The 27,168-nt window shown below is 41.3% G+C and overlaps 1 protein-coding gene and 1 long non-coding RNA gene across 2 annotated transcripts in view; one reads left to right on the forward strand and one right to left on the reverse strand.

Annotated features, from left to right (window-relative positions):
- The first annotated feature begins 1,234 nt into the window (after positions 1-1,234).
- LOC117979398 (uncharacterized) lies at positions 1,235-5,495 on the forward strand. Its single transcript, XR_010109466.1, has 3 exons — positions 1,235-2,565; positions 3,336-3,477; positions 4,261-5,495. It is a non-coding gene; the product is annotated as an uncharacterized LOC117979398 (long non-coding RNA).
- The window catches only part of CCDC148 (coiled-coil domain containing 148), a 463,587-nt gene continuing 439,050 nt past the window's right edge, over positions 2,632-27,168 (reverse strand). The window contains exon 14 of the mRNA XM_055108604.2: positions 2,632-3,398. Within this exon, the coding sequence (XP_054964579.1) occupies positions 3,356-3,398 (43 nt within the window). The 3' untranslated portion in view covers positions 2,632-3,355. The remainder of the gene's footprint in view (positions 3,399-27,168) is intronic.

Below are 27,168 nucleotides of genomic sequence, written 5' to 3' on the forward strand. Positions count from 1 at the left end.
CCAGGCACAGTGGCTCATGCCTGTAATCCCAGCATTTTGAGAGGCCCAGGTGGGTGGATCACTTGAGGTTAGGATTCGATATCAGCTTGGACAACATAGTGAAATCCCATCTCTACTAAAAATACAAAAATTAGCTGGGTGTGGTGGCGCATGCCTGTAATCCCAGCTACTCAGGGAAGCCTAGGCAGGAGAATCACTTGAACCCAGGAGGTGGAGGTTGCAGTGAGCCGAGATTGCACCACTGCACTGCCTGGGTAACAGAGCAAGACTCTGTCGCAAAAATAAAATAAAATAAAATAAAAATAAATAAAGTTTATTGAGTTTCTTGGATCTATATGTTTATGTTCTTCAACAAATCTGGGGAAATTTCAGCCATATTTCTTCAAACTTTGTTCCTGTCCTCTCTTCTCTCTCATCTTGGAGACCACATTTACATTCAGAGTAGGCTGCATGAGGTTGTCCCACTGCTCACTGAAATTCTGTTGATCTTTTTCAGTCATTTTTTATCTGTGTGTTTCATTTTGAGTAGTTTCTATTGACATGTCCTCATTTGTAGTGTCTAATCTATTTTCAATCCCATCTAGTTTATTTTTCATCTCACATATTGTATTTTTCAACTCTAGAAGTTTGATTTGGGTCTTTTTGTTGTTGTTGTTGTTATTGTTGTTGAGATGGAGTCTCACTCTGTTGCCCAGGCTGGAGTGCAATGGTGTGATCTTAGCTCACCGCAACCTCCACATCCTGGGCTCAAGCGATTCTTCTGCCTCAGCCTCCCAAGTAGCTGGGATTACAGGTGGCTGCCACCACACCCAGCTAATTTTTGTATTTTAGTAGAGACAGGGTTTCACTATGTTGACCAGGCTGGTCCTGAACTCCTGACCTCAAGTGATCCACTCGACTTGGCTTCCCAAAGTGCTGGGATTACAAGTGTGAGACACCTCACCCAGCCTATTTGGGTCTCTTTTATGTCATAATCTGTGTCTTTTCTTAACACACTTATGGTTTCCTCTACTTTCTTAAACATATAGACTATAGTTATAAACCTGTTTTAATAACCATGACTGCTATAGTCATTCACCACATAATAACGTTTTGGCCAATGATGAGTTACATATATGACAGTAGTTCCATAAAATTTTAATAAAGCTGACAAATTTCTATTGCCTACTGACATCTTGATAATCCTGACTCTATGTAGGCCTGCATGTTTTTGTCTTAGTTTTTAACAAAAAAAGTCTAAAAAGTAAATGGAATAAAAGTTAAGAAAAATTTTACATCTATTTTATTTTGGGATGCTATTTAAATCACACATACACTTACCCAAAAAGAATCAGTGAGTGTGAGAGAGAATAAGAGAAGTATACTAAAAACATCAAAAGAGATGGAGATTGCACTGGAGGGATTAGGATAAAAAGGGAAGGAGGGAAGGAGAGAGAGAGGGAGAAATGATGTCAAAAGTTATTAAAACTTTTCAAAATAAATATTAATGTAAGAATGGTAGAAAAGATAATATGTTTTTCTCTTCATTTTGTGCCTTTCAAATTTTTTTTTTTTTTTTGAGACAGAGTCTTGGTCTTGTCCCCCAGGCTAGAGTGCAATGGCGCGATCTCGGCTCACTGCAACCTCTGTCTCCTGGGTTCAAGTGATTCTCCTGCCTCTGGATCTCTGTAAGCTCTGGAGATTGCTCTACCTGCTCCTTCTGAGTGGCTCTTTTTCCAACTTTTGGTAGTTTTCTCACACGCATGGGCTGATCACTGCCCAGCTGAAGAGTCTCTGCAAGGCAGCCTTAATCTACTTACAGGGTTTTTTGGAAATATAAATGAGAGATCCAACTTATATTAAGTAAAAATAAAGTATTCATTGTCTCATAATACTGGAAAACTGAAGGATAAAACTCACTCAAGAGACTGGCTGCAGTAGCAAATGAGGTCATCTCTTTTGTGCTCACTGTTGCTCTTCCTCCATCTATCCCTTTTCTCTCTCTCCTGTTCTCTTTGCTGATGCTAAATGATTTCTTACTGGAGACGGCTTCCTCCAAGCAGAGGGAAAGGTAGCCTGAAGCAATGGTGGCTGCTATCATCATCCTTCTAGTCTTTCCCTAGGTCCAAGTATCAAATCTCGGAGAAACTTATTGGCCTGTTAGAGTCACATGTCCATTACTGAGCCAAGCATTGTGCATGGGAGGAGGTGTGTTCTGACAGGCAAGGCCCGGGTTAGCACTAGTTAAAACCTGTGAAATGAGCTCCTTGCAGGAGAGAGTAGTTTTATTACTAGAAGATGCTGAAGGAGGGAATTTGGGTCTACAAAACAGCAATGATCAATTCACCCAGTTTCCTCATCAGTAAAGTGGATAAAAAATTCTAAAATGTGACCGGGTATTTATTAGGTACTTGGCTTATCATATGTGCATGGTAAATGTGTTATTATTAAATCTGAGCATAGTACCTCCAGTTGTCAGTAACTGCATTCACTTCTCTGTATTGCTAATCCTCAGTAAAGAAGTTTCTCCTTTGTCTCTCTGTGCCAAGAGTTGCTTGAATTCCTACCGTGGGCCTCAGTTTCCAGGTAACTGGGTTCCCGATCATTTGCCATTGCCATTTCTCAAATGCACCTGTTTCTGCCTTGCCTAAGCAGAGATCTTTTGTAAGCATCAAACCAGCAGCAGGAAACAAATGGTCCACTCAAATTGGGTAATTTGAGTAGAGTTTATTAAGGAGATTATTTATAAAGGTATTAGCAGGTTATAGGGAAATCACAAGGAGTAGTGCAGTACCCTGGGCTAGTAGAAGGCCTGATGGGACAAAGGACAGAATGATGTTGGTGCTGGAGAGACAGGGTCACCTGACAGGAGCAGGGATATTCAGCCAGCCTGTAGTGGCCCACGGAGAGGGAGCTGGTGAATAAATACCCTGGCCTTCTGCTCTCACTATTCTACCCTCTTTCTGATCTCCAATGCTCCCCATGGGGTGAATCCAATAAGAAGCTATAGTGCAAAAGAGCCTGTTTATACAGCCCAATAGGTCAGCCTCCTACTTGGGGCACAGAGAAGAGTGATGAAGGGAACAGGGTGGACTGGAAGAACAACTGGGAAACATCAAGCACGCCCTAGATCTTGGTCTTATTTTTTTCCCAAGATGAAATAACTTATTCCTGGTCATATTCACAAAACATGTGTCTGCTCTGGATTTTCCTGGTCTTGAGATAGGGAGCTCTGAATTTCTATAACCTGAAGTGGGGGAAGATTGCTAGCCATAGTCTGGTATTTAAGAAAGCAAAACACTGCTTGCAAATACCTGGACATTTGCAACCTGATAACAGGAGGTTTTGTTCTTTAGTTGTATCCCATGAGTGGATCTTAGATCAAGCCATTCCTTGAAGCGGACAGCTTTCCTGGTTGCCTGGGGAGAATGAGCACCAAAAAAAAAAAAAAAAAAAAAAAAAAGAAGAGAGAGAGCTGTTACCTTACATGGAAAGAAGGTACTCACATGGAAGGAGGCTATGGGGGCGGGGGCTTCACAGATTCACCTTTCAGCATCTTTTACCAATATAAAATTCACCTCATTTTTCAAAGTGCTTACAGGGGAAGCCAAGGATGCAGGGCAGGGGAATAAAAATGGTAATAATAAAAGAGGGAGATGAAGTAAAAACAGGTTGTTAGGAAATATACAGACAGATAAAAGTGAAGACAAAGGGGAGGGTGAAGTAATAACAAAATCAAAGTGATGAGTACCAAAGATAAACGTGCAACTCGAAGCCAGAGGCAATCCCACCATTAGAGAAAAAAAGCAGGCCTTGGTCCAGCTTTTGCTGTGGAAGATGAACCAGGGGCCGAGCAGCCACCCATTATCACAGTTAGAGGACAATGCAGGCCTGGCCCAACTCTCTGCTCTTTATTTTGAATCCTACATTTTCCTTTCCGAAACACCTTGGAAGCCACTTAGCCAAGGTAAGAGGAAAAGAAAAAGGCAGCTATCTGGCAGGCCTGCCTGCACAGAGCAAGAGCTTTGCTGGGCCATTTGAGACAGGTAGGTGATTCAGACTGTATTGAAGGGAAGATCCCTGGGGTGGTTTGAGGATTTGGGATATGTTACCAAATATCTCGAAAGAAAAATCACAACCCATGTGCCCCCTGGCTTAAGTGCATGTTTATTTTCACAGCCTTTGTCTTTCAGAGATCAGCACTCTATTGCTGTGTTGCTATTGTAAGGATGGAAAAAAATAGAACCATTTTAATGTTGTGCTGTTTGCATTTCCTGACAGTTAAGAAGCAGCCCCATTATTAGCTGGCAACACCGTGTGACATTAGTGGTGACTTTGCTGCTTGGGATTCAGCTCATGAAATATCTTCCTTCCTGGTACAATTTTTTTCTTTTTCCTTTTTCTTTTCTTTCATCCTCATGTTTAATTCTCATGCAAATGACTAGCTAAATGGCCATCTATGCTTTAGGTCTAACTGCTGGTCCAGGTTAAGAATGGGCTACCAAAGATGCTAACATATTAAGTTTGATGCAGTCTCAAAATACTAGAACCCGTGGAGCCACTTCCTCATCTCTATCCCTGATGGGCAAGGGAGCTGTCTTTGTCAGGGATGGGTAGGTGGGGTGTCACAACTTAGGGGGCTCGGGGAGGTCCTGACACTGAGAAAGAAGGACTTCTGTGTTGGTGGAGGTGTCAGAGCATGATGGGGCACAAGGTCTTGGAGGTTGTAGGGGGTGAGAAGGTCCGATGCGGAGTGCTGGAGACCAGTGGGAGGAGGGACATTCCTGCCAGGGATAGGGACAGTGGAGGCAACAGGAGGGTGATTCGATGAATAAATAAACTGAAGACAATTGGAGCCAGCCTTCACATTATTTGGGAGAATAAATATACATATAAAAAGAGAGCCGGCTGGGCAGGGTGGCTCATGCCTGTAATCCAAACACTTTAGGAGGCCAAGGTGGGTGGATCACCTGAGGTCAGGAGTTCGAGACCAGCCTGGCCAAAATGGTGAAACCCCATCTTTACTAAAAATACAAAAATTAGCCAGGTGTGGTGGTGTGTGCTTGTAATCCCAGCTATGTGGGAGGCTGAGGCAGGAGAATCACTTGAACTTGGGAGGCAGAGGTTGTAATGAGCTGAGATCACACCATTGCACTCCAGCCTGGGCAACAGAGTGAGACTCTTTCTCAAAAAATAAAAAAAAGAGAGAAAACTACAACTCTGTGGCATAGGAATGGAATTGTAGATATTAGTACAACCTCATGGCTTTTAATATATGGGTACATAGAAGTAAATACAGATGTAAAATGTACACATGTATATGCTTGTGTGTGTGTATGTGTATTTTGCATGTTGCAACATTTCTCTAAGTGCTGGATTGTTTCAAAATAAAAACAAGAAAAATAATATGAGGGCAATAGTACTATTTCAAATGGAGTATAGTACTAATAATGTTACAGTGCCAACAACATGGTGTTATTGAAGGATTAAATGAGATAATTCATGCAGTGGATATAATATAATGCCTGGCACCCAGTAAGCTCTCAATAACTATTATTATTATCCCATGGGAGAAAAGCTTACCATGAACACTATTCTACATCTTGTTCTTTTCACTAAAAATATATCTTAGAAATATTTTCATAACAGTACATACTTTACTTTTTAAAATTAGTAAATCTTGCTAGTGTTCTTTACTATATTACTTTTATAATTAGAAAAATAAAAAACAATCATCGTCAGGGAATAATCTGCCTTAGTATGTCATCTGCTGATGACTCATAATTTAATTAATTCTTGTTGCTAATGGAAACCTCCCGGTGAATAAGGCTTAGTTGTATTTTAATAGCAGTACGTTAGTGGAGAGAATAAGAAAAAAAAAATCCAACACCAAATCTATGGAAAAATGGATATTCACACTAATTTTTCCTACTTTTGTAAAGCTCTGAATCAAAATCACTGAGTAATGAAAGCAGCTGTCAAACTTCATTGCTTCAGTCTGTGAACAAACCCCTACAGGTCTGCTGCGACCAGACACTATTCAGTGTGCTCGGGAGACAGCTGTGAACAAAACAGGCTCTCCCCTCATGAAGCTCTCTCCTCCTAGTCGGGGGAGATGGATAAGAAACAAGTAAACACCCAACTTTCTGTGCGTCCTCAGTTAATAACAAATTAACATTAGATCTGTCCCTTTCCTTCATAAAGAAATGCAATTTGGTAACTTTTTTTAAAGTTTGTGCCTTATTATTCATTTGACTTTTAGTAACCTTTTGAGCCTTGGTTCCCATATATCAAAAATGGAGATAATAATTATCTTATAAGGTTTTTGTAATCAAATATGTAAAATGCCTGGCATAAAGCCAGCCCCTTTGCAGATGCTTGATAAATAGAAGCCATTATTACACGTTAAATTTTACAATTTTTGGTTCTTGTTTTTAAGACTAAAAGAAGATTGTTTTGATTTACAGTTACAGTACCCTACGTTGGGTGTGTCACTGATATATCCCTAAATCTTATCAACCAGTGCCTACACCTCTAGTCATGTTTCCTTTACTGCCCTGTCACAACCTCTCACCAACAGGAATGAGGAGCCTGTTCTTCTACTGGGTTCCCTTCTAGAAGGAATCTCAAGAAATCTGTTATGGTCTCTTGTCACCTACCCTGCAGCCCACACTTTGAGTGATCACTTTGCACTGGCTATAATTGTGTTTTCCAGGCAGCTTTTTCCAGAGGCCAGGGCTCTCACTGAGTTCTCCAAAGCTCACCAAGCCCAGACTTGACCTTGCAAGCCATGCTAAGCATTTGGATCTTTATCCTGAGAATACTGGGAAACTGAAATGTTTAAGCAGGAGAATGACTTGACTTCATTTATATTGTAAAGGGGATTCTCAGGTTGCTGGTAAAGAATGGGATGGAAGGTGAAGACAGAAAGCCAGGAGAGGAAGAGGATCCTGTTGTCACCCAGGTGGAAAACAACAGAATCAGAATCAGGGTGGGAAACAGGAGAGGCAAACAAAGCACGAGCTTGAGCTTAAGGCTCTTTGGAGGCAGAATTGATAGTACTTGTTGATGGTTTCAGTGGAAGAGTGGGAAGGAACGGGGAAGTTTTCAGTTTGAACATTTTGGTGAATTTATATGGCTCTGCCATTTACCAAAAATGAAAAGTAACATGATATTTAATAAAAACTTTACTAAGTGCCAATGGAATCAAGTTGAGTGCTTGACACTGCAGGGACCAGTGGGGGCTCTTCCGGCTTACAGCTGACCCTAAACAAACTTCAGGGTCCTGGCCCAGCCCCCGAAGGCCTCTCCATGGCCAGGAGCAGCTCACACTCCACACACAGGACTTCTAGGCATCCGCAAGCCTCAGTCCTGTGCCCAACCATCAGTCCCCTTGAAGCAAATAAGCTTCTCTCCTTCTCTATCCTGAGGCGTGTTCATCCCCTCCTCACACTCACCCAGGGAATGGTCTCATTACACTGCGCAGCTAAAGTGATCAGCAAAACACCCCAAAGCGCATTTCCCTTTACCCAAGTCTGGGCTGTTAGTCCTAAAGGGCAGTAAGTAGAGGAGAGTTCAGCCTACAAACACCATTTTATGGCTAATAAAGTTATTTAATTCTTCAAGAGCACAATGTGGTTAAGAATGTCCATAATGGCCGGGCACGGTGGCTCACGCCTGTAATCCCAGCACTTTGGGAGGAAGAGGCGGGCAGATCACGAGGTCAGGAGATCAAGACCATCCTGGCTAACACGGTGAAACCCCGTGTTATTTAGTCTTTACTAAAAATATGAAAAATTAGCCGGGCGTGGTGGCGGGCGCCTGTAGTCCCAGCTACTCTGGAGGCTGAGGCAGGAGAATGGCGTGAACAAGGGAGGCGGAGCCTCGGCTCTTGCAATAAGCCGAGATCGTACCGCTGCACTCCAGCCTGGGTGAAAGGGCGAGACTCCGTCTCAAAAAAAAAAAAAAGTCCATAATTCCCAATATGAAGCAGAACACTCAACATCTTCCAGACTGCAGTGTCTGCACTCAGATGCATGGAAACTTCACCATCTTCTCCAGAAACAAGGGAGAGATACTTACCTCACATTTTAAAAAATAAAGGGACCATTCACATGAATTAAAAAAATAAAAGCAACTTCCAAGAATCACTTGTTTTGGCAAACAAGCTAACAAACCATCTCCAGTGGGTGTCTTCCTAGGCATACTCGAGGAAGCCTTTCAATGGAATGAGCTTCTCCTTCCTGCTCTTATTCAAAGGCACTTGTCAGATCTGAAATGACACCAGATTTGCTTTCCAGAGCAGCTGTTACAAATGACTGGATTTAGAGCAAGGTACCTTTAAGACAGGGTCAGGAAAGGTGAACATTCCAAGGGGCATATTTCAGTGTGCAAGATTTTGTGTACCAGAAGGCCCTTGGTTCAATGCAAAGCCTAGTGAGGAGATTCCACACCATCCTAGTTCCCTTTGCCTTGTTTCCTTTGCCTCCCTGACTTTGACTCTGTGAGGTACCCATTTGTATCCTTTTCTGAGACTGGCATTCACCTTCCCTTTGCCAGCCTCTCTGGCAGCAGCAGTCAGTAGTAATACTCATATCCTTTGCTCAGCCCTTTCTGTGTACTCATAGGCAGTGTGCTAAGTGCTTGATATGCATCATCTTATAACTCTATAATAATTCTGCGAGGCGGTGCTATCATTATACTCAGTTGACACGTGAAAAACACCAAGTCGGAGAGACAAAGGTGTTTCCTTTCTCAGAGGTGACACATTTGATAAGGGTCAGAAGTCAGGTTTTCGGGACTTCCAAGCCCAAGCTCTTTCCACTCTGACTTCAGTCTTTTCTTGTTCCCTCTGGCTTGCACTTTCTCTTTTCAGCTCTGCATTCAGCTGACTTCCCCATAACAAATTGATCTTGCCCACTTCTCAGGTGCCCTGACTGTTCCCTGGCAACCAGCTGGTCTTGAGGGCCTCATCTAACCATGTCATTGTGAAGTGCTCTCTGCTGCCCTGCCTGGCAACTTTTAACACCGGCCAGTTCCTTGTTCCATGCACATTTGCTAAGAGGAACGTGGGTTTTTCACGTATTTCTCTCTCTCTCTTTTTTTTTTTTTTTTAAGACAGAGTCTTGCTCTGTCGCCCAGACTGGAGTGCAGTGGAGTGATCACTGCAACCTCCACTTCCCAGGTTCAAGCGATTCTCCTGCCTCAGCCTCCTGAGTAGCTGGGATTACAGGCACGCACCACCATACCTGGCTAGAGACAGGGTTTCAACATGTTGGTCAGCTGGTCTTGAACTCCTGACCTCGTGATCCGCCTGCCTTGGACTCCCAAAGTGCTGGGATTACAGGCCTCCCAAAGTGCTGGGATTACAGGCGTGAGTCACCGTGCCCGGCTTTTCACGTATCTCTATTTTCATTAACCAGATGCTTCTGTGTTAACATTTAAATTAAAATAAAAGCAATCAATTTTCAAGCTCAGGATCTAAGAATACATTTAAGGTCTCAAAAATGGATTGAAAAGAATGTAAATTTAACTTGTAATTGGATACATGGAAAGTTAATGGGAAGTAAAGATATTTCAAATTCAGAATCCTTTGAGGCTTTTCCTAGAGATGAGAAATTATGACTTTTAAAAAGACTGTGTCTTTTTAATGTATATTTGCTTATAAATATATTCGTTCATGAAACTTTGCCAGAGTGTCTCAGGAATGCCAGTCTAAAATGTAAATTTACTATTTTGAGAAGGTTATTACTTCTTCAGCTTATTAGAAATAAGCCAGTGTGAGATCAATAATTACCTTTTGGAATGCTGAATTATTTACTGTATTTGATTATTTTGTGTTGCAGGAATATAGTAGGTGTTTAGGTAGATAAATTAGAAAGAGTACCTAAATTGCTTTTACCAGTTACAGAGCAGAGTGGAGAGGAATGTTATTTAACTTAGACTAACCTTGGAATTTTTCTTAAACACACAGTTGTTTGAGGCTTTACTCAATAAAATACTGTACTGGCACAATGAAATGGGTATCCCGTTTCCCTAAAGCTAATGACTTTCTAAAGCACTTGACTTTCCTACTGTAAGATTAGCACTATTATTTCCAGGCCAATCAATAGGCATAACTCCAAGATTAAAAGCAATTTGGATCATTATTCTCTTTTCATTACATATTCATTATTTTCTGTTTGAATAAGACCTGTAATCAGTGTTATTTACCAATCTTTATGGTGAAATTTTAAACTACTGACTGTTTCAGTCTTTGCAGGTATTAAATGCCATTTCAAATATCCTTTCAATAATTTTGTAGTTGCTAATGAAGTCCATTTTCCCAGATTTTTCAGTCCACTGAAAGAACATTGAACCCCCAAGAGTCTTTAAAAGGTATTTGTTGTTTAATTGGTGGCAGCTGTTCCTTAGAAAGTTACCTAAGTATATAAAAGTGCTTTTTCTCCCCTCTTTAATAGTTTTTTATCACCCTTTAAGGGTTATCCTTGAAATACATGCAGACTACATATGATGGTCTCCTGAAATGCTTTGATATTGCAAATTTTAAATATTATAATTCTAACACATGCAAGAAATTATAGGACAGTACCCTTTAATTTTGGATTTAATTATTAAAGCTTTCATGAAATATATTCTCTTGGCTTTCTGGCTAGATTTTTTCAGGAAAAGTTATTAGTTTATTGTAGTTAATTCTAAAGCATGTACATTCTGAATTACTTGAATACAACAGTTTTTCTGCTTTGTCCTTGAATTCTTTCCAAAAATCATAAGGTATTGGATACATACAGTAATAGCAGATTTGCTTAAATGTCGCTATTAATCCAGTTTATAACCCCTAACATTTTGTACAAGGAATTTCAGAAAGAAACCCTTACATAGACATCTAATGTCCAGAATAACCAGAGCCAAACATAATGATTTTACAGTTGAAGGATAGCCAAGACGCACATTTTCTGAGTGTGGTTTTACTGGGAGTCTGTGTGCAGATGAAATATGGCTTTTAAGAACATAATCTTCATGGAAAAGGCTTTTCTTGTCATAGCACTGGGCTGACTTTCAAGCCAAGGTCAAAGTACTTTCTGCAGGTCTATTTTTAGGTTTCCCATTTCTCAACAGGAGGCTCCCAGTTTTGAGTTAGCGCAACGCAGACTGGACTGTGCCCTAGAAGGAACAGGAATGCTTCCTCTTTGTGGCTTCCCCTGCATCTACCTGCAGACTTCTTGCTTTGCACAGCTCCAGGGTGAATGGGCATTCTCCTGCCGGCTGCCTTCTGTGGTCATCTTGCCCCAGCAAATGCTGTAGTCTCTCATAAGGCAAAGGGCTGTGCAGGGTTACTTTCCTCTTGCTTCTTTTGGATTTTCTAAAAACGTGGCTACCTTACATTATTGCTATTAATCAAGAATTTTCCAGATCTTCAAACTGCAAACCCAAGGGGGGAAAAATGAGGTCAAAGTGATTTAATTTAGATTGAGGTGGAAGACACCAGGAAACAAGAGTATGTTAATCAAATATATCAAATGCTATTTCTTTGTCTTTGAAATTGAATACAGAGGACATAGAAGTCTGTAAATAAATTAATAAATTAATGCATGTATTTTAGTTTTATGTTATGGCTTTTCATCGAAAGGGACAGAAGAATGAGGATGAAGAAAACCCGGAAGAAAGACAAGCAATCAACCTTGATATAGGCGGAAAATATCTACTATAATAATTATGTATCACTTTCCCAAAAAGGAACACTAGATTGTTAAAAAGAGTAATCCATGAATTTGTTATAAGTAGTGCTTTGATTTTATGAATATATGTTCTTAAAATATTTTCCTTTCCTTATTTTCTAGTGAGGAAAGATTTAAATATCCTATCCTGGATGCTGGAAACTGTTGCATTCTCTTCCCGCCAACCATTAACTTTTACTTCCTTGCATAACAGCCCCATCTTGTGGTTGTTTGTAAATTTTCCACTAAAGATATGTTGCATTTTCACAGTTACGGGCATAAGTGGAATCCTCCCTTTTACCTTTCCTAGTAGGCTGAATCAAATTAAGCAGGAAAGAAGAACGGGTATGCATGAATTCAATTTAAAAGGCCAAAAACTGGTGAGGGAAATACAGGGCAGGTATTCAACAAGGATTGTTTGCATTAATGTTAAGTGAAGGCACAGTTATATTAATAGGTAAAAGGTAATACAATGAGTTCCCTCCAATGAGAGCATCATTAGCTCCCTCTTTTTTTTTTTTTTTTTTTTTTGAGACAGAGTCTCGCTCTGTCACCCAGGCTGGAGTGCAGTGGCACAATCTGGGCTCACTGCAATCTCTGCCTCCTGGGTTCAAGTGATTCTGGTGCCTTAGCCTCCCTAGTAGCTGGGACTACAGGTGCACGCCTCCATGCCCAGCTAATTTTTGTATTTTTAGTAGAGACGGGGTTTCTCCATGTTGGCCAGGCTGGTCTCGAACTCCTGACTCAAGTGATCCACCCACCTCGACCTCCCAAAGTGTTGGGATTACAGGTGTGAGCCACAGTGCCCGGCCTCCTCCCTCATTATCTTAATAAAGCTTCTGATCTGGCACCTGTCTGCTTCACTAGGCCGAGGAGGCTTACCAGAGCTCATACAGAGCTCTGCAATTCCAAACCCTTGTGCTGGGGAACACCCTTTGGTTTCACATGGCAGAAATACAATAGGAAATAGCTTCAGAAGAATGCGAAGGTAATGGCTCAGGTAACCAGACAGCCAGAAGGACAGAGGAAATGGGTGTTTCAGAAAGACCTGACACAGGGTTCTGAATGCCAGCAGGACTCTTTCTCCCTCCTGCATCTCTGAGTGTTTTGCTCATTGTCTCATTTTCCCCTCTGCTTCTTTTCTGGCCCTTTACAGTTTCCAAGCTCACATCTGGGCTCATGGCTCTCTAACTGGAGAGAAGGAGCCCTCCTTTCCCGTAAAGTTTTGAAAAAAAGCTAGGGAAGAAGTCTGATTGGCTTGTTTTGGGCCACATGACCACCCTTTGATCAATTGCAATGGTCAAGGGAGCTAGGCTCAGCTTGGGTAAGTTGTCCACCGCTGAAGGGAACCAATCACTGTGGACGAGGATGTAGGGTCATGTGAAAAGATCAAGTTTTCACACAGAACACCTGTCTGGAGGGAGGGAGGGAGGGAAGGAGCCGTTTGTTTAAAGAAGGAAGAGATGAATAAACCAACTTGGCTAATTGAAACAAACAGACTTCCTCCTTTCCTCTCCTGTCTATGCCTGGCACATCACTCAACAAATATTTGCTCGATAAATGAAAGATTTTCTAATTGAATAGAAGATCCTAGGGTAGGTGTAAATGGTAGTGGGGTGGGGATAGGGTGTGTTTGCTATTTCCTGGAGCTGAAGAAACCACAAGGTTCCTTTCCTTCTAAAATTCTGGGTTTTTCCACTCCCTGGCTATGGCTGTATATGGTCTCCCCTCTTGCTTAGAGCTTACACCAAGAATGCTGGTTTTCATCTACTTGACTCAGTGAGCATCTTTTTTATCCTTTGGGTATCTTCTCCTCTGCAGTCCTGGCTTTAGTGTTTGCATGCTCACTCTCTGAGGCTCCCTGTACTCTCTGCCCACATAGACCAGTGCATATAAGCCTTTTAAAAAAGAGTTTGATTGCTAATCACTCTGAGGAAAAGAGAAAATTTTAAGAACAGAATAAGCATGAGGAAGTTTCAAAGGTTCAACAATCTTTCTGAATTGTTTCTACCTTTTTCTTTTTTTTTTTTTTTTTTTGAGAGGGGGTCTCCAGTTGCCCAGGCTGGAGTACAGTGAAACGATCTCGGCTCGCTGCAACCTCTGCCTACCGGATTCAAGCGATTCTCCTGCCTCAGCTTCCCGAGTAGCTGCGATTACAGGCACGTGCCACCACACCTGGCTGATGTTTGTATTTTTAGTAGAGACGGGTTTTCACCACATTGGCCAGGCTGGTCTCAAACTCCTGACCTCAGGTGATCCACCCACCTCGGCCTGCCAAAGTGCTGGGATTACAGGCATGAGCCACCGTGCCTAGCTGATATAATTTTAAAATTATGAAAAACATTGTGATAAATTACCTTGTGATATTTAACCACATCTTTGATCCTTAAAAGAGATTCCTGGAAACAGAATTATTAGATTAAAGCATACAAATATTTTTATTATAAATTTATTTATTTTCCCTCATTATACCAATTTTTAGAAAATACTAATACATAGAAGAAAATATAATTTATGAAGTCACTACAAGGAGATGGTAACTATTTTGTTGGATCATCTTTTTATGTGTACATATACTTTAAACAAAACAATAATTACAAAGACACTTTAATAATCTTTATTCACTTAAACTCAAAATAACTTATTATTAAAAATTTTAAATGATGATCTCATACCCTACTATATGGAGAAATATTATAATAAAATTCATCAATGCCCCATTGTTGAATATTTAGATTGTTTCCAATTTAAGCTATTGTTATTATTTTTTTTTTTTTTTGAAATAGATTCTTGCTGTTGCCCAGGCCGGAGTGCAGTGGTGCAATCGTAGCTCCTGGCCTCAAGCAATCCTCCCATCTCAGTCTCCCGAGTAGCTAAAACCACAGGTATTGCCACCAAAACTGGCTAATTTTTTTTAAAAGTTTTATTTTTTGTGGAGATGGAGTCTCACTATGTTGCACAGGCTGGTCTCAAACTCCTGGCTTTAAGTGATCCTCTGACTTCGGCCTCCCAAAGTGCTGGCATTACAGGCATGAGCCATCACACCTGGCCAATAATTCTTTTTCATGAATTTTAATGCACATATCCAACGTGGACATGAGGATGCATTAAAGGGGCATTATAACTCTTACAGCTTTAGGCATATGGGCATCCATTTGTGCTCTTGCCTGGGCTTTACCGATGTTAGGGGTTGGCCTGGCTGCCAAGGCCCAGGTATTTAATTCTAGATGTGGAAAGGCTTGGGGAAGAGGGGATTAGTAAGATGAGAAGACAGCACATCATTTGAGACTTTTTCTCTCTTGCTCTGGTAAAATGTAAACAGAAGCAAAACCTCAGGTTGGGAAGCCAGCAGTGTAATTTGGCAACTCACTCGGAAGAGATGTGTTTGATGAGGAAGAGGTGAGATGATGGATACAGAGTTCCTGCATGGCAACAGGCACTCAATAAATAGTTATTTTTCCTGAGAAGGAGAAGGGCGAGGCACCTTTACATATCTGGACAAAAACACCTTTAAGCAGCAGTAAAACCTAAAGGAAGAACAGCACACTAGCACATGCAGATGAAGGAAAGAAAGCTTTGTGCAGCTTGCTTGTGTGAACGGCAAGCCCAGGGGTTTTGTTTTCTTGTGTTTACGTAGGAAAATCACAGACAGGGACTTCCCAAGAGACTGTTTCTCTTAGCCACTGTCTGCTCCTAACAGTTACAAGAACTGTTCTTCCTCCCACAGCTGTGGCAGAAGCCTGCTTCTGCAGGGTCTCTGATGGGGAAGAACTGAGCTGTTTAGGATTGAACTGCCCACCTACTGTTAAGTAATGTTCTGTCGGTAACACAGGATTTCCACTTAGGAAAATGTGCTGTACACTTGGCTGCAGCATTTACTACGCATCTGCTTTACAAGCCTGTTCTGCAGCTCCAAGGCCTAACTCCAAACTGGCAAATGGTCTCTGAAGACTTTGCCATCAGAAAGAGCCAGGCCAGAGTTGGGATGGGGCAGGGTTAGCAACTAGTCTACTAGGAGGTCTGGTGGAATCAATTAGGAAAGTTAAGCAGGGGAGCTCATCAGCGGCTGATTGCCTCTCCTAGAACAACCCCAGCTTGCAAATACTCTCCAGAATCATTCAGGGAGCAGTGGGTCTGTAGAACTGGCCCTGCTGCAGTATTAAGCTGGAAGGTAGTAAATTTTTCTTATGGGCTTCCTTGAATCTGAGCTAAAGCCACAGTTTCCTTAATAGTTTTCCAATAGCACTCCATCTCTTATTAAAAAGTACAGTTAATCTGGACCTTCCCTCCCACTCCCCTGTAATGTCAGAAAAGAAACGTGTTTCTGAAAATAAATGCTTCTTTTGCTGCGTGGCTATATTTCTTCAGGACTGTGGTTAGCAAATTGCTGCTGCACAACATAAAACCAAGCAATGAAACATAAGACATATGCCTTCTATAATACACTACTGATTAATACAGCTATTCTCTATCAAAAATACAAAAACAGCCCCACCCAAATAGAGATCATGCCAACTTCCACCACATCTTCTCCCTCCACCCCATAACAAAACACCCAAACCATTAAGTTTCCTAGGGAAATTTGGTTCTAGGCAACTCTTGAATCACAAATTACTTTTGAAAATGATGCTTATATTCCAAAAGAATCCTTAGATTCTATGGTGATAGATTATCTTGCAATGCCTAGCCATTCTGATATGTAGGAAGCAGAAAACTTGGTCCAGCAACAATAAAGAGAATAAAATTACCTGTATTCCTATCCCATAATACATCTTTTGAGCACAATTTAATTAATCTTCATTATGATCATTAGACAAACTAACAGATTTAAAATTATAATTAAACAAAAACACACAATGTCAAATTTACCATCTTAACCATTTTAAAGTATACAGTTTAGTAGTGTTAAGTATATTCACATTCTTGTTAAACAGATCTCCAGAACTTTTTATCTTGCCCAACTAAAACTCTATACCCATTAAACAACAACTTCCCACTCCCCCTTTCCCAGCTCTTGGCAGCCACCACTCTACTTTCTGTTTCCATGAATTTAACTACTTCAGATACCTCATATTAGTGGAATCATATGGTATTGATCTTTTTTTGTGACTGGCTTATTTCACCTAACATAATATCCTCAAGGTTCAACCATGTTACAGCATGTGACATAATTTCCTTCCTTTTTTAGGCTGAATAATAATCCACTGTATGTATATGCCACATTTTGTTTATCCATTCATCTGTTGTTGGATATCTAGATTGCTTCCATTTCCTAGCTATTGTGAATAGTGCTGCTGTGAACATGGATGTGCAAATATCTCTTTGAGACTCTGTTTATATACGGATGTGGTTTTGCTCTGTGTTCCCACCAAATCTCATCTTGAATTGTAATCTCCACGTGTCAGGGGAGGGGCCTGGTGGGAGGTGACTGAATCATGGGGCAGACTTCCCCCTTGCTGTTCTTGTGATAGTGAGCTCTCACAAGATTTGGTTGTTTGAAAGTGTGTGGCACTTACCCCTTTGCTCTCTGTCTCTCTCTCCTGCTCCACCATGGTAAGATGTGCCTGCTTCCCCTTCAACTTCCACCATGATTGTAAGTTTCCTGAGGCCTCCCAGCCATGCTTCCTGTACAGCCTGTGGAACTGTGAGTCAATTAAACCTCTTTTGTTCATAAATTACCCAGTCTCAGGTAGTTCTTTATAGTGGTATGAAAAAGGACTAATGCATATACCCAGAAGTGAAATTGCTGGGTCATATGGTAATTCTATTTTTAATTTTTTGGAGAACCACCACACTATTTTCCATGGCAATAGCCCCATTTTGTAATGCCACCAACAGTGCACAAGGGCTCCAATTTCTCCACATCCTCACTAACACTTGTTTAAAAAAAAAAAAAAAACTAACAGTTTTTTAAAATTACTTTTTCTTGATGTCAATTAAGAAAATATTTCTAAATTGTCCCTTTTCATTAAGACTCTCTTTTAGTGCCCATTGTATTTATTGAATACTTTATAGGGATCAAGTTGTCTCATAAAGGGCTCACCTTTCATAGAGGTTTATGGATGCCTTATGTTAGCAAAAAAAATTCTTGTGAATTAGATGATTTTTTTTTTTTTTTTGAGACAGAGTTTCGCTCATGTTGCCCAGGCTGGAGTGCAATGGTGCAATCTCAGCTCACTGCAACCTCCACCTCCTGGGTTCAAGTGATTCTCCTGCCTCAGCCTCCCAAGTGGCTGGGATTATAGACACCCGCCACCAAACCCAGCTAATTTTTGTATTTTTAGTAGAGACAGGGCTTCCCCATGTTGACCAGGCTGGTTTTGAACTCCTGACCTCAAGTGATCTGCCTGCCTTGGCATCTAAAGTGCTGTATTACAGGTGTCAGCCACTGCACCCAGCCCTGGGTCTAGGTTTTGATCACCCTAGACCATCCCGTCTTCCTCTGGAATTTGAACTTGAGATTTGTTCAAGCAACCTTGATGATTGTTAATCCTTTTCTATAATCCTGGAGAGATACGGAGGATTTCTCAATAATTAAGTGTTGAGAGGGCCCTTTTCTGTCCCCACCCCACAAGCAGAATCAGGTGGTTAATGTTTCAGGCACAGGTCAAATCCTCAATTTTTCCCTCTGAACAAAAAAGAAAGCCAAGGAAGAATTGGTGACTTGATTTTGTAACTGCTCATTACAGGGCCATCTATGCTTTTTAGCATGCAGTATCTTAATAAGCCAAGATACTATAGCAGAGGGTCCATAACTAATCTACTGTAATAAATAAAAGGAATGGGAGGGGTACTCGCATATTCTATGGATATAATGTGCAGTTTGCAAAGTGTGACATTTTAAATAAACTTTATTCTTGAGGTATTTAAAAAAACATAAAGGCAGTAATGAAATATAGTGCACAACATTAGTTGACACAGCAATTCCTGCCTCTTAAGACCCTGTTAAATAACCAGAGCTTAAATCTTCATCTTGAAATATACAGCTCTTCTATGATTTTAAGTGAGTTGTAAAACTTTTATGGAGTGTGTCCTAACTTTATTTTAAAAATATTCTCCACTTTTATAGCAAAGGTGACCCAGAAGTACCTTGTGAATAATAGAACAACATATTTAAGCCATAAATTTACCTTTCTGGACAATACAGAAGTCGTCTTAGTACTTATATCTCTCCTGGAAGGAAGCAGGAACAGGGATGCATCTTGAAATGGCTATTTACCCAAAACTTACAGATTTTAACTCTAGAAGTAACTAAGTTTTACCTCAAATGGGCACACTTAACATTTCTGCTACCAAGTTGAAACAAGGATTCAAAAGTTAAAGCTAGCTATTATAGAAACATAAAGTCAAATCTTTGCATAGCTGAGTGTTGAAACTGGGAAAAGTTCATACTCTCAATATCTGGTTTATGTAGTTATTCGTTTTTGGGCATACAACTCTGTAAGCTGATGTGGGCCTGTGGGATGAGTTCATTCCCATATAGGGGGAACCAAATTTGACTCCAAAACTAATTAAGATATTCAAGTGCTTTTTACTTATGGCCAAAATTTCACTGGGTTGCAATTCTTCGATTATATCAAACTCTTGTACATTTTTCAATGAAGCACAAACAATTCATTTTCTATCATTCTGTTTCTTCTTTTTAAGCTTATATACTTTGAAAATAGTTGTATAGTTGTAGTCTATTAAATATATGTCATATATATATGCATACACAATGAATACAGTTTGGTCTTTACCTTAACACTGTATGTGAAGCCTCATTTGGATGTAATGATAATTAATGTTTTAAAAATGAGAAAACCACTGACTTAGGCATTTCTTCTCTTTCCCACTGAAGTCACATAGAATAACTAGATGATATCATAACCAATGAAAATCATTTACTAAACAGCCTGTCGTATGTGGTGTCATAGTAAGCATTATTCAAAGGACACTAGTTTTAGTGACTAAATAAAAGCTCCGCTTCCTGTGAAATCCCAAGAAATAGCTACTTGCAAAAATATCTAGTAAGGGTGCACTTGTTTACAGAATTCAGAAGTCTTATTAAGACGGTTTGGATTATGCTAATATTCTCTGTTCCAATATTTATAGAGGGCAGTGAACCTGGCACTGTGTCTTTTTTCTTATTAGGAATTCACTGAATGCACGTGAGCATTAGCTTCCTTTTTACCTGTACCCATTGTTCCTCCCTTCTCTTCTCTCTCTCCTCCTCCCTTTTCTCTCAGCTCCCATCCTTCTTCTAAGGGAGGGGCCCAAGGGCAGGGTCGACCAAGTGGGTGCAGAAGAGCAGGCTGCAAGGCTGGAAGGCAGGTGCATGGCTGTTTCCCAGGTGTCAGTGGGGGAAGGGGGCTGCGTAATCTCTCTATTTGGAAAGCAGGTAGGGAGAGAGGACAGCTACCTGTTACTTTAGGCCATGTTAGGTGAACAGGAAGAGTCCAAACTAGGTAAAATTTTAGTGGGACAGAAAAAGGATATCTTTTCCCTTTTGTCAATACACTCTTACATTCCTGTCTCTCAGAACACCTTCTCTTTCCCACTCTTCTTGGATCTTTATATCTCCTTTTCCTAGGAGTTCTGTGAAAACGGCCATATATGCTTAACAGCTCCCAGATGTCGAAGGAGCCAAGAAACTAAAGGAGGTGGTAGACAAATCCACTTTGTTTGTATTGGGTAATTTATTGAGGGAACTTATAGACAGAAGCATGGTCTTGGGTGGCCCCAAGATAGGTAGATCTCCACATGGTTACTCCACAAACCCAAGTCTTATCCACCATAAGGAAAGGGTATACATACTCTAGCAAGACAATTAAACCATCCAGAACAAGCAAGAATGCTATATGTATCATAGCCTATAATTTGTGTGAAAACATCAAGATTGCTTTGATCTAAAATCAGGAGCACATGTTCTTACACTAGGGACAGTAAATAAAGGAGGAATCAGGAGGCCTTCATAGAACTGGGGCTGATGAAAAGTCAAGATGGTGGATTAGCATCCAAGATGGAGTCACTTTTGTCTCCACAGAAGGTAAAAAAGAGGCAAGTTGGTGGGATATGAAAGGAGGCAGGAGAGAGAAGAGAGGACAAACCTGGAGAGATATACAGATCCATTGCTAGGACGGAGCGGGGAGTAGTATAGGCGCAGAAGACCTTGTGGGTTGGGGTGGGGAAAATGTTCAGAAGCCTCACTCCTGGGGCCGCTATGTTTAGGCACCACCCCAATGGTTCATCTTGCTTCCTCTTATGCCTTCCATCACAACCTGAAAATGGTCAAACCATCATATTGCTTCAAAGAATTATTGAAAATTCTCTTTAATGATAGCCTGTATAGGTTATTTCTCAAGAATTTATATCCTCCAAAGTGGAAGGAAATATAATCCTTTAAAACACACACACACACACACACACACACACACACACACACACACACACGAAAGACAGAGAGAGAGAAATCCTATCTTGATTTCATATGGATAAAATGTAAACTTTATTTTACAAATATCCTTGTAGCTTTCATTTTACATGTACATCAGTATATTTTTTTAAGACAAAGAACTAGCATGCAGGAGTTTTTTAGAGTGATAGATCTGTATCCTGAAGGTGGTTACATAAATTTACACATGGGTTAAAATTTTATACACCAAAAGAAAAAGTCAATTTTATTGTATTATAATTTGTAAAAATAAAATAAAACATTTTACTGTCACAAAAAGCCCATCTTCCATACAAAATCCAAAATCTGTCTCTTTATACCTAGCATAAAGGCTACGGTGACTGTTGAATAGCGACTAGATTTGCTTGAAAGGCCCAGACTTGCTCTGTTAAAATATTAATGCATTAAACAAGGCCTGTTTGTTTTTTGTTTTGTTTTTTTTTAAAAAGCCTTATTAAGCACTTGCTGTGGAAATCCCAAAAAGTCACTTCCCTTGAGGAGCGAGTATTTTCGAAGTGTTTGAGTGGACTAAAATGCAGGTCTGTGTTCTCCTTCTCACTTCACTGCTCCTGTTCTTTGACTGTCCATGGTCCTCCTTTGCAAAGTGAGGTTAGTTCCAGCTCTTTCTTCAGAAGGTTTGGTATGAGGATCTCTCAGCTGAGGGCCCAGGGAGACAGCTCTGTTAACTGCACTATGCAGGACAAGTGTGGACATGGTGATGATCAGCTCCATTTCCCCTCAAGTCCAGAGACTGGACGGCAGGGTGGAGCTGGCATCTCTGCTCCTTTGCCAAAAAGGAGAAATTGATCTTCTCCTAGTTCCCCAGGATGCTCCCAAGCACACTCCAAATAGCCCACTGCTCACACTCCCTGATATTCCAGGAAGAAGGACAGATGCAACATGGAATGACACCCAGAGAGCTAGAGAAGCCTGCTGAAGCAGGGATGGAAATCCTCCAGGCACAGGGCTGAGGTTCACAGGGCATGCACCAGGATTGTTCGTGCACAGATGACAACCATTCTGACCGGTTGGTGGCTGTGCTTCACTGGTGATCAAGGATGTTAAACGCAATCCCTGTGGACCAGAGGCCAGTGAGCTGGCATAAATAAGTGGAGCAGCTTAGTGTAAGAATTCCAAAGCCCTCAATTCATTTTTCTTTTTCCAATTTTTGATAGAGACATAATTACAGGAAAATATTTCTTGACTCCAGGAAAATTGTTAGTGCAATGGAAAATGAAAACAGATGCATGGCTTCAGAGAAAGTAAAGAATGATGAGAACAGGGATCAAGGGGACAGCTGCTGCTTGGCTCTACTCTAGGATGGTCTCAGCCTTTATTGGGCCATGAACCCCTCTGGCAGTCTAGTGAAGCCCATGGATCCCTTCTCAAGATGACGCTTTTAAATAAAGAAAATAAAATACATAGGATTACAGAGGAAACTGTATCAAAACACAGGGGTCCCCTGGACCTAGGTTAAGAGCAATAGTCTCCATGCAGTAATATGGGTCTTGCACTTCTAAATATTTTAACCTTTCCAAGAGAAGTCAAGAACCCTAATTTTTAAAAGAAATGTTCTGACTTTTAACTGTTAACATGAAGTCTTTTTAAACAGCAAGCCAGTCTAAGTATGTATCTGGATTGGTTTTGGATGCTGGTCTGATACTGAAACTTAATTTTAAGATTCCAGGAGACTCTTCATAAACAAAGAAGCGTGACAATCCCATATGGTGTCAACAGACGAGACTGGGGACAGTGTTATGGCCAAACCAGGGAAAGCCTAACACATGGCTGGCTGTTCATCGGAGGAGAACAAAACACAGCAGAGAAGAAATTGTATCCTATGTGCTTGGATTCATGTTCCTAACAAAGCTAGTTGATATTTGCCTTCCTTTGTGATTTTAATTTTATTATCTCACCTGTCACTATGATTTCCCATGGAGATATTTAGATAGATTTATCAAAGTTTGATATTGGAATTTAAGATTTTTAATTTGCTTTTATCACTTCTTTTCTACTAACTCTTAGAAAATGGCTTTTTCACCTTGGTAGGAAAGAGAGAGAGCTAGTATTATACTATCATCATAGACAGGCTCTACATGGGGAGACATAAAAGACAAAACAGAGGGAAGGTCCCTATTTTAGGAAATTTTTCTTAAATTATTTATCTCTATGAAAGATACCTATTCTGAACATAATTGAAATTAGATGAGATCAGATCATTATCATTTCAAGTAATTAGAAAATATATAGCTCTCTCAAAAACATCATGGAATCCATATACATTTCCTGACAAATGGATCCCCACATTGCAATAAATGGAAGCCATACCATAAAGTCAGCAGTTTTTTTTTTTTTCAAATTGAGTCAATGAAGTATTTAGTAAAGTATTAGGAAGTATTTCCTAGATGAGTGGCTTCTACATTTTTTGACCACTGTGTGTAGTAAAGAAGTATATTTTGCACATGTCTATATAATAAAAGTTTTGGCCATGTGCGGTGGCTCATGCCTGTAATCCCAGCACTTTGGGAGGCCGAGGCGGGCGAATCACGACGTCAGGAGTTCGAGACCAGCCTGGCCAACATGGTGAAACCCTGTCTCTACTAAAAATACAAAAAATTAGCTGGGCGTAGTGGCGGGCGCCTGTAATCCCAGCTACTCAGGAAGCTGAGGCAGGAGAATTGCTTGAACCCGGGAGGCGGAGGTTGCAGTGAGTCAAGATCACACCACTGCACTCCAGCCCAGGGAACAGAGTGAGACTTGTCTCAAAAAAAAAAAAAAAAAAAGTTCCATAAAGCTGTACTGGAACTTACTAAGAGACAGGTTTTCTAATTTATTCTATTATGTTATACTTCATTTAAAAATATTGGTCTGAACCCACTAAATTGACACCACCCAATAGCTGATTTCACTGACCTGTGCTTTGATAACCTACCATGCTGCTTCTACTGCAGGCACAGCCCTCCATTCCCATCTTCTCCCCAAAATGCTCCAGAGTCAAGAGAGTCTGGACCAGGTTCTTCTTTCCTCATCCAGCCTTGTGCAAAGAATAGGTACAGAGGTTCTGTACAATAGTCAGCTTGCATCTTCTTAATTCCTTATTTATCCACTCATTCTTTCATTCCTACTGTCATTCATTCAAGGAAACATTTATTGAATATTCAGTATGTGGCAGCCACAGATCTTCCATTTAGGGATACAGGCATAAAAGCAGATGATTATAATGTCACAGGTTAAGAACTGAGCTGAGTATGCATAGGGAATGGTGGAGTCTCAGAGCAGTGGCACCTGGGGGCAATGATCTTGAAAGGATAAGAAGGATGATCTGGGTGAAGTCTCCACCTAGACATTCTTACAGGTATCTCAGCACCCAACAAAATGAACGCTAGAGCAGGAAGTGGGTTCAGAGACAGGAGGCCTGATTGGGAGGTGGGGGTGGGTGTGGGAAGGGCGTGTATGAGGATGGGGTGTGTTAAAGTCTTTGGAGAATAGTGCGTGAGGAGGGGAGGGTGTGATGAGGTCATGGGGTTGCTGTCAGTTGGAGGGGGGCATTTGGAAGGCTTTCAGTCCAGTGCTGCTTTACCCCCAATGTAGAGAATTGACATTGCAAAAGTTTATTGTTTTTGTATTGGCAGAGGATCTCAATTCTCACTGTGACACTCCATAATAATTAATTGCTACAAACAGCAAAGGCTTAATGCTAAGCTTGGAATCTGGACTCCCATGATCACTTCTCATAAAGAGCCTCCTCTCCCTCTGAAAGCTCAAAATGAGATCCCAGAATGTTAGAATTGGAAAGAAGCTAAGTGATGGTTATCTAGCTACTTCCATTTACAGCAATAACACCTGAAGCCAGCGACCTGTCCAAGTTCACAAAGCTGGTCAGCAGGAGAGCCTGGCCTGGAAGCTGGTCTCTTGCCTTTCACATCGAGTTGGGACATGGAGCTTTGGGGTGGGGTGGACACGGTGGGAGTTGGGTGGGGGTGATGGAGTAGCCAGCAGAGGTGCCTCTCCTTCTAACTGCCTTTTGCTGCTTCCTATGCAGGCCAGAGGGAGACACCATACACAAGCAGGCCACTCTTCTGGTGGCCCATGGCTTCTTGTTTAGAGGGTTCGACTGAAGTTGCCAGGTCACTGTGGTGGAGCCTCCTATGTTCAAGCAGCAAACATTTGGGTTGTCAGGGGCTTTTGAGAACTCCTGCATTGGTCTCTTGAGCTCTCTTCAGCTCTGGATCCCCTCCCTCCCAGGGCCCGAGGGAGATTGCCTGCGTCAAAAGCATTTCATATGTTAGGTCTCCAGTTTCTTTCCTTAGTAGACTAAAATGTAGCATTGTTAGTACTTGAATGTGCATTAAAAATTCACCTGAGTAATTTGTTTAAAATGCAAATCCCAGGACTTAGACATTCCAATTCTTAGGTCTTGAGGAGGGACCCCAGCAACCTGCATTTTAAAGATCTTACCCAGGAATGCGGATATAGGGATCCCCTGGAGCATATTTTTTAAAATATGGGACTTAGAGCATATAAGGTTTGAGGAAGACAAAGACCTGGGCTTCCTGGGAGGTTATCTCTTCTCCTTAGTTTAAGGACCAAAAGGTTTCTTTCAACTAACCCACTGAGGCCATTTAGAATAGCTTTCTTGCCCCCAAACTGCCAGGATATCACTACAAGTTGACCTGTAGAGGAGCAGGATTGGGATGTAAACTGCATGGGAAAAGATAATCTTAAGAGTCATTTAATTTAATTGGCAGTAGGGCCCCAACGCCTGGGAAAAATCAGGTCTAAGTGGCAGTTTCCACAATAGCCACAAGGTGGCCACCTTCAGCGTCAATTTGAAGAGCTCAGAGAGTTACCATCAGGTTTAGCTTATTTTCAACGTTAAATGTCATCAGTTTTTAACGTGAGTGTTAATTTTAAAAGGATGCAAGAAGAAATGGCTTCACAGGAGAGCCTTCAAACTCACATTTTAATCAAATACTGACATGATCTAGATGGAGGAATTTAGTGAGGTTTCCACATCAGACCCCAGAAAAAAGATAAAAATCTGTTTGAGAAAAAGCCATAGTCTTTGCAAAATGAAATATGTCACTTAAAGGGAGTGTTTTTTAAAGCATTCTGAAAAGTTGGCTTTTTGGAAAAGTAGCAGGTGCAATCTGGTCATAAAAAATAAAAAAAAATTATCATCTGGTAAATTTTTCTTTTTATTGGTGCATAATCAAGATCAGAAAATAGGGCCAGGTGCAGTGGCTCACACCTGTAATCCCAGCATTTTGGGAGGCCAAGGCGGGTGAATCACCTGAGGTCAGGAGTTCAAGACCAGCCTGGACAACATGGTGAAACCCCGTCTCTACAAAAATATAAAAATTAGCCAGGCATGATGGCGGGGTGCCTGTAATCCCAGCTACTTGGGAGGCTGAGGCAGGAGAATCGCTTGAACCCGGGAGGTGGAGGCTGCAGTGAGCTGAGATCATGCCTTTGCACTCCAGCCTGGGTGACAGAGCGAGACTCCCTCTCAAAAAAAAAAAAAAAAAAAGATCAGAAAATATAAAAAGGTCAGGGTGGAGGGAAGGGTGTGGGTGTGGAAATGCTCTGGATAAATGCAATAACCCCAGGGCCATTGTGGACCAAAAATGACAGCAGAGCTGTGACTTGGCTGATGCAGACCTGAGCCTTTCTTCCCAGCAACTCCACGTGCTTTAGATGTTATCCTAACTGTCCTGGAGTGTGGAGGCCAGCAGGCCTGCAGGGAGGAGCAGCTACAGGGGAGGGAAGCCAAACAGGCTAAGAGCAGGGTACAGGAGGCCTTGAGGACTCACCACAGTGCAACTGCAAGCCAAGAAGCCCTGCCTCAAGCCTCCGGGAGGCCGAGCCACTGGCAAGGTCACTGCTGGCCTGTGACCTCAAGGACAGAGCAGCCAGTAGTTGGGGTTTATGGTGAGGCCACGGTCACCATTCCACAGGGATAGGTTGGAAAATATAGCAATGGCATCAGACCAGCAGAGAATGCTGGGGACAAGGCTGCTGGTCACTTAGTGGGCTTTG

Source organism: Pan paniscus, chromosome 13 (genome assembly GCF_029289425.2).
Source record: "Pan paniscus chromosome 13, NHGRI_mPanPan1-v2.0_pri, whole genome shotgun sequence".
In the NCBI taxonomy this organism is placed as follows: domain Eukaryota; kingdom Metazoa; phylum Chordata; class Mammalia; order Primates; family Hominidae; genus Pan; species Pan paniscus.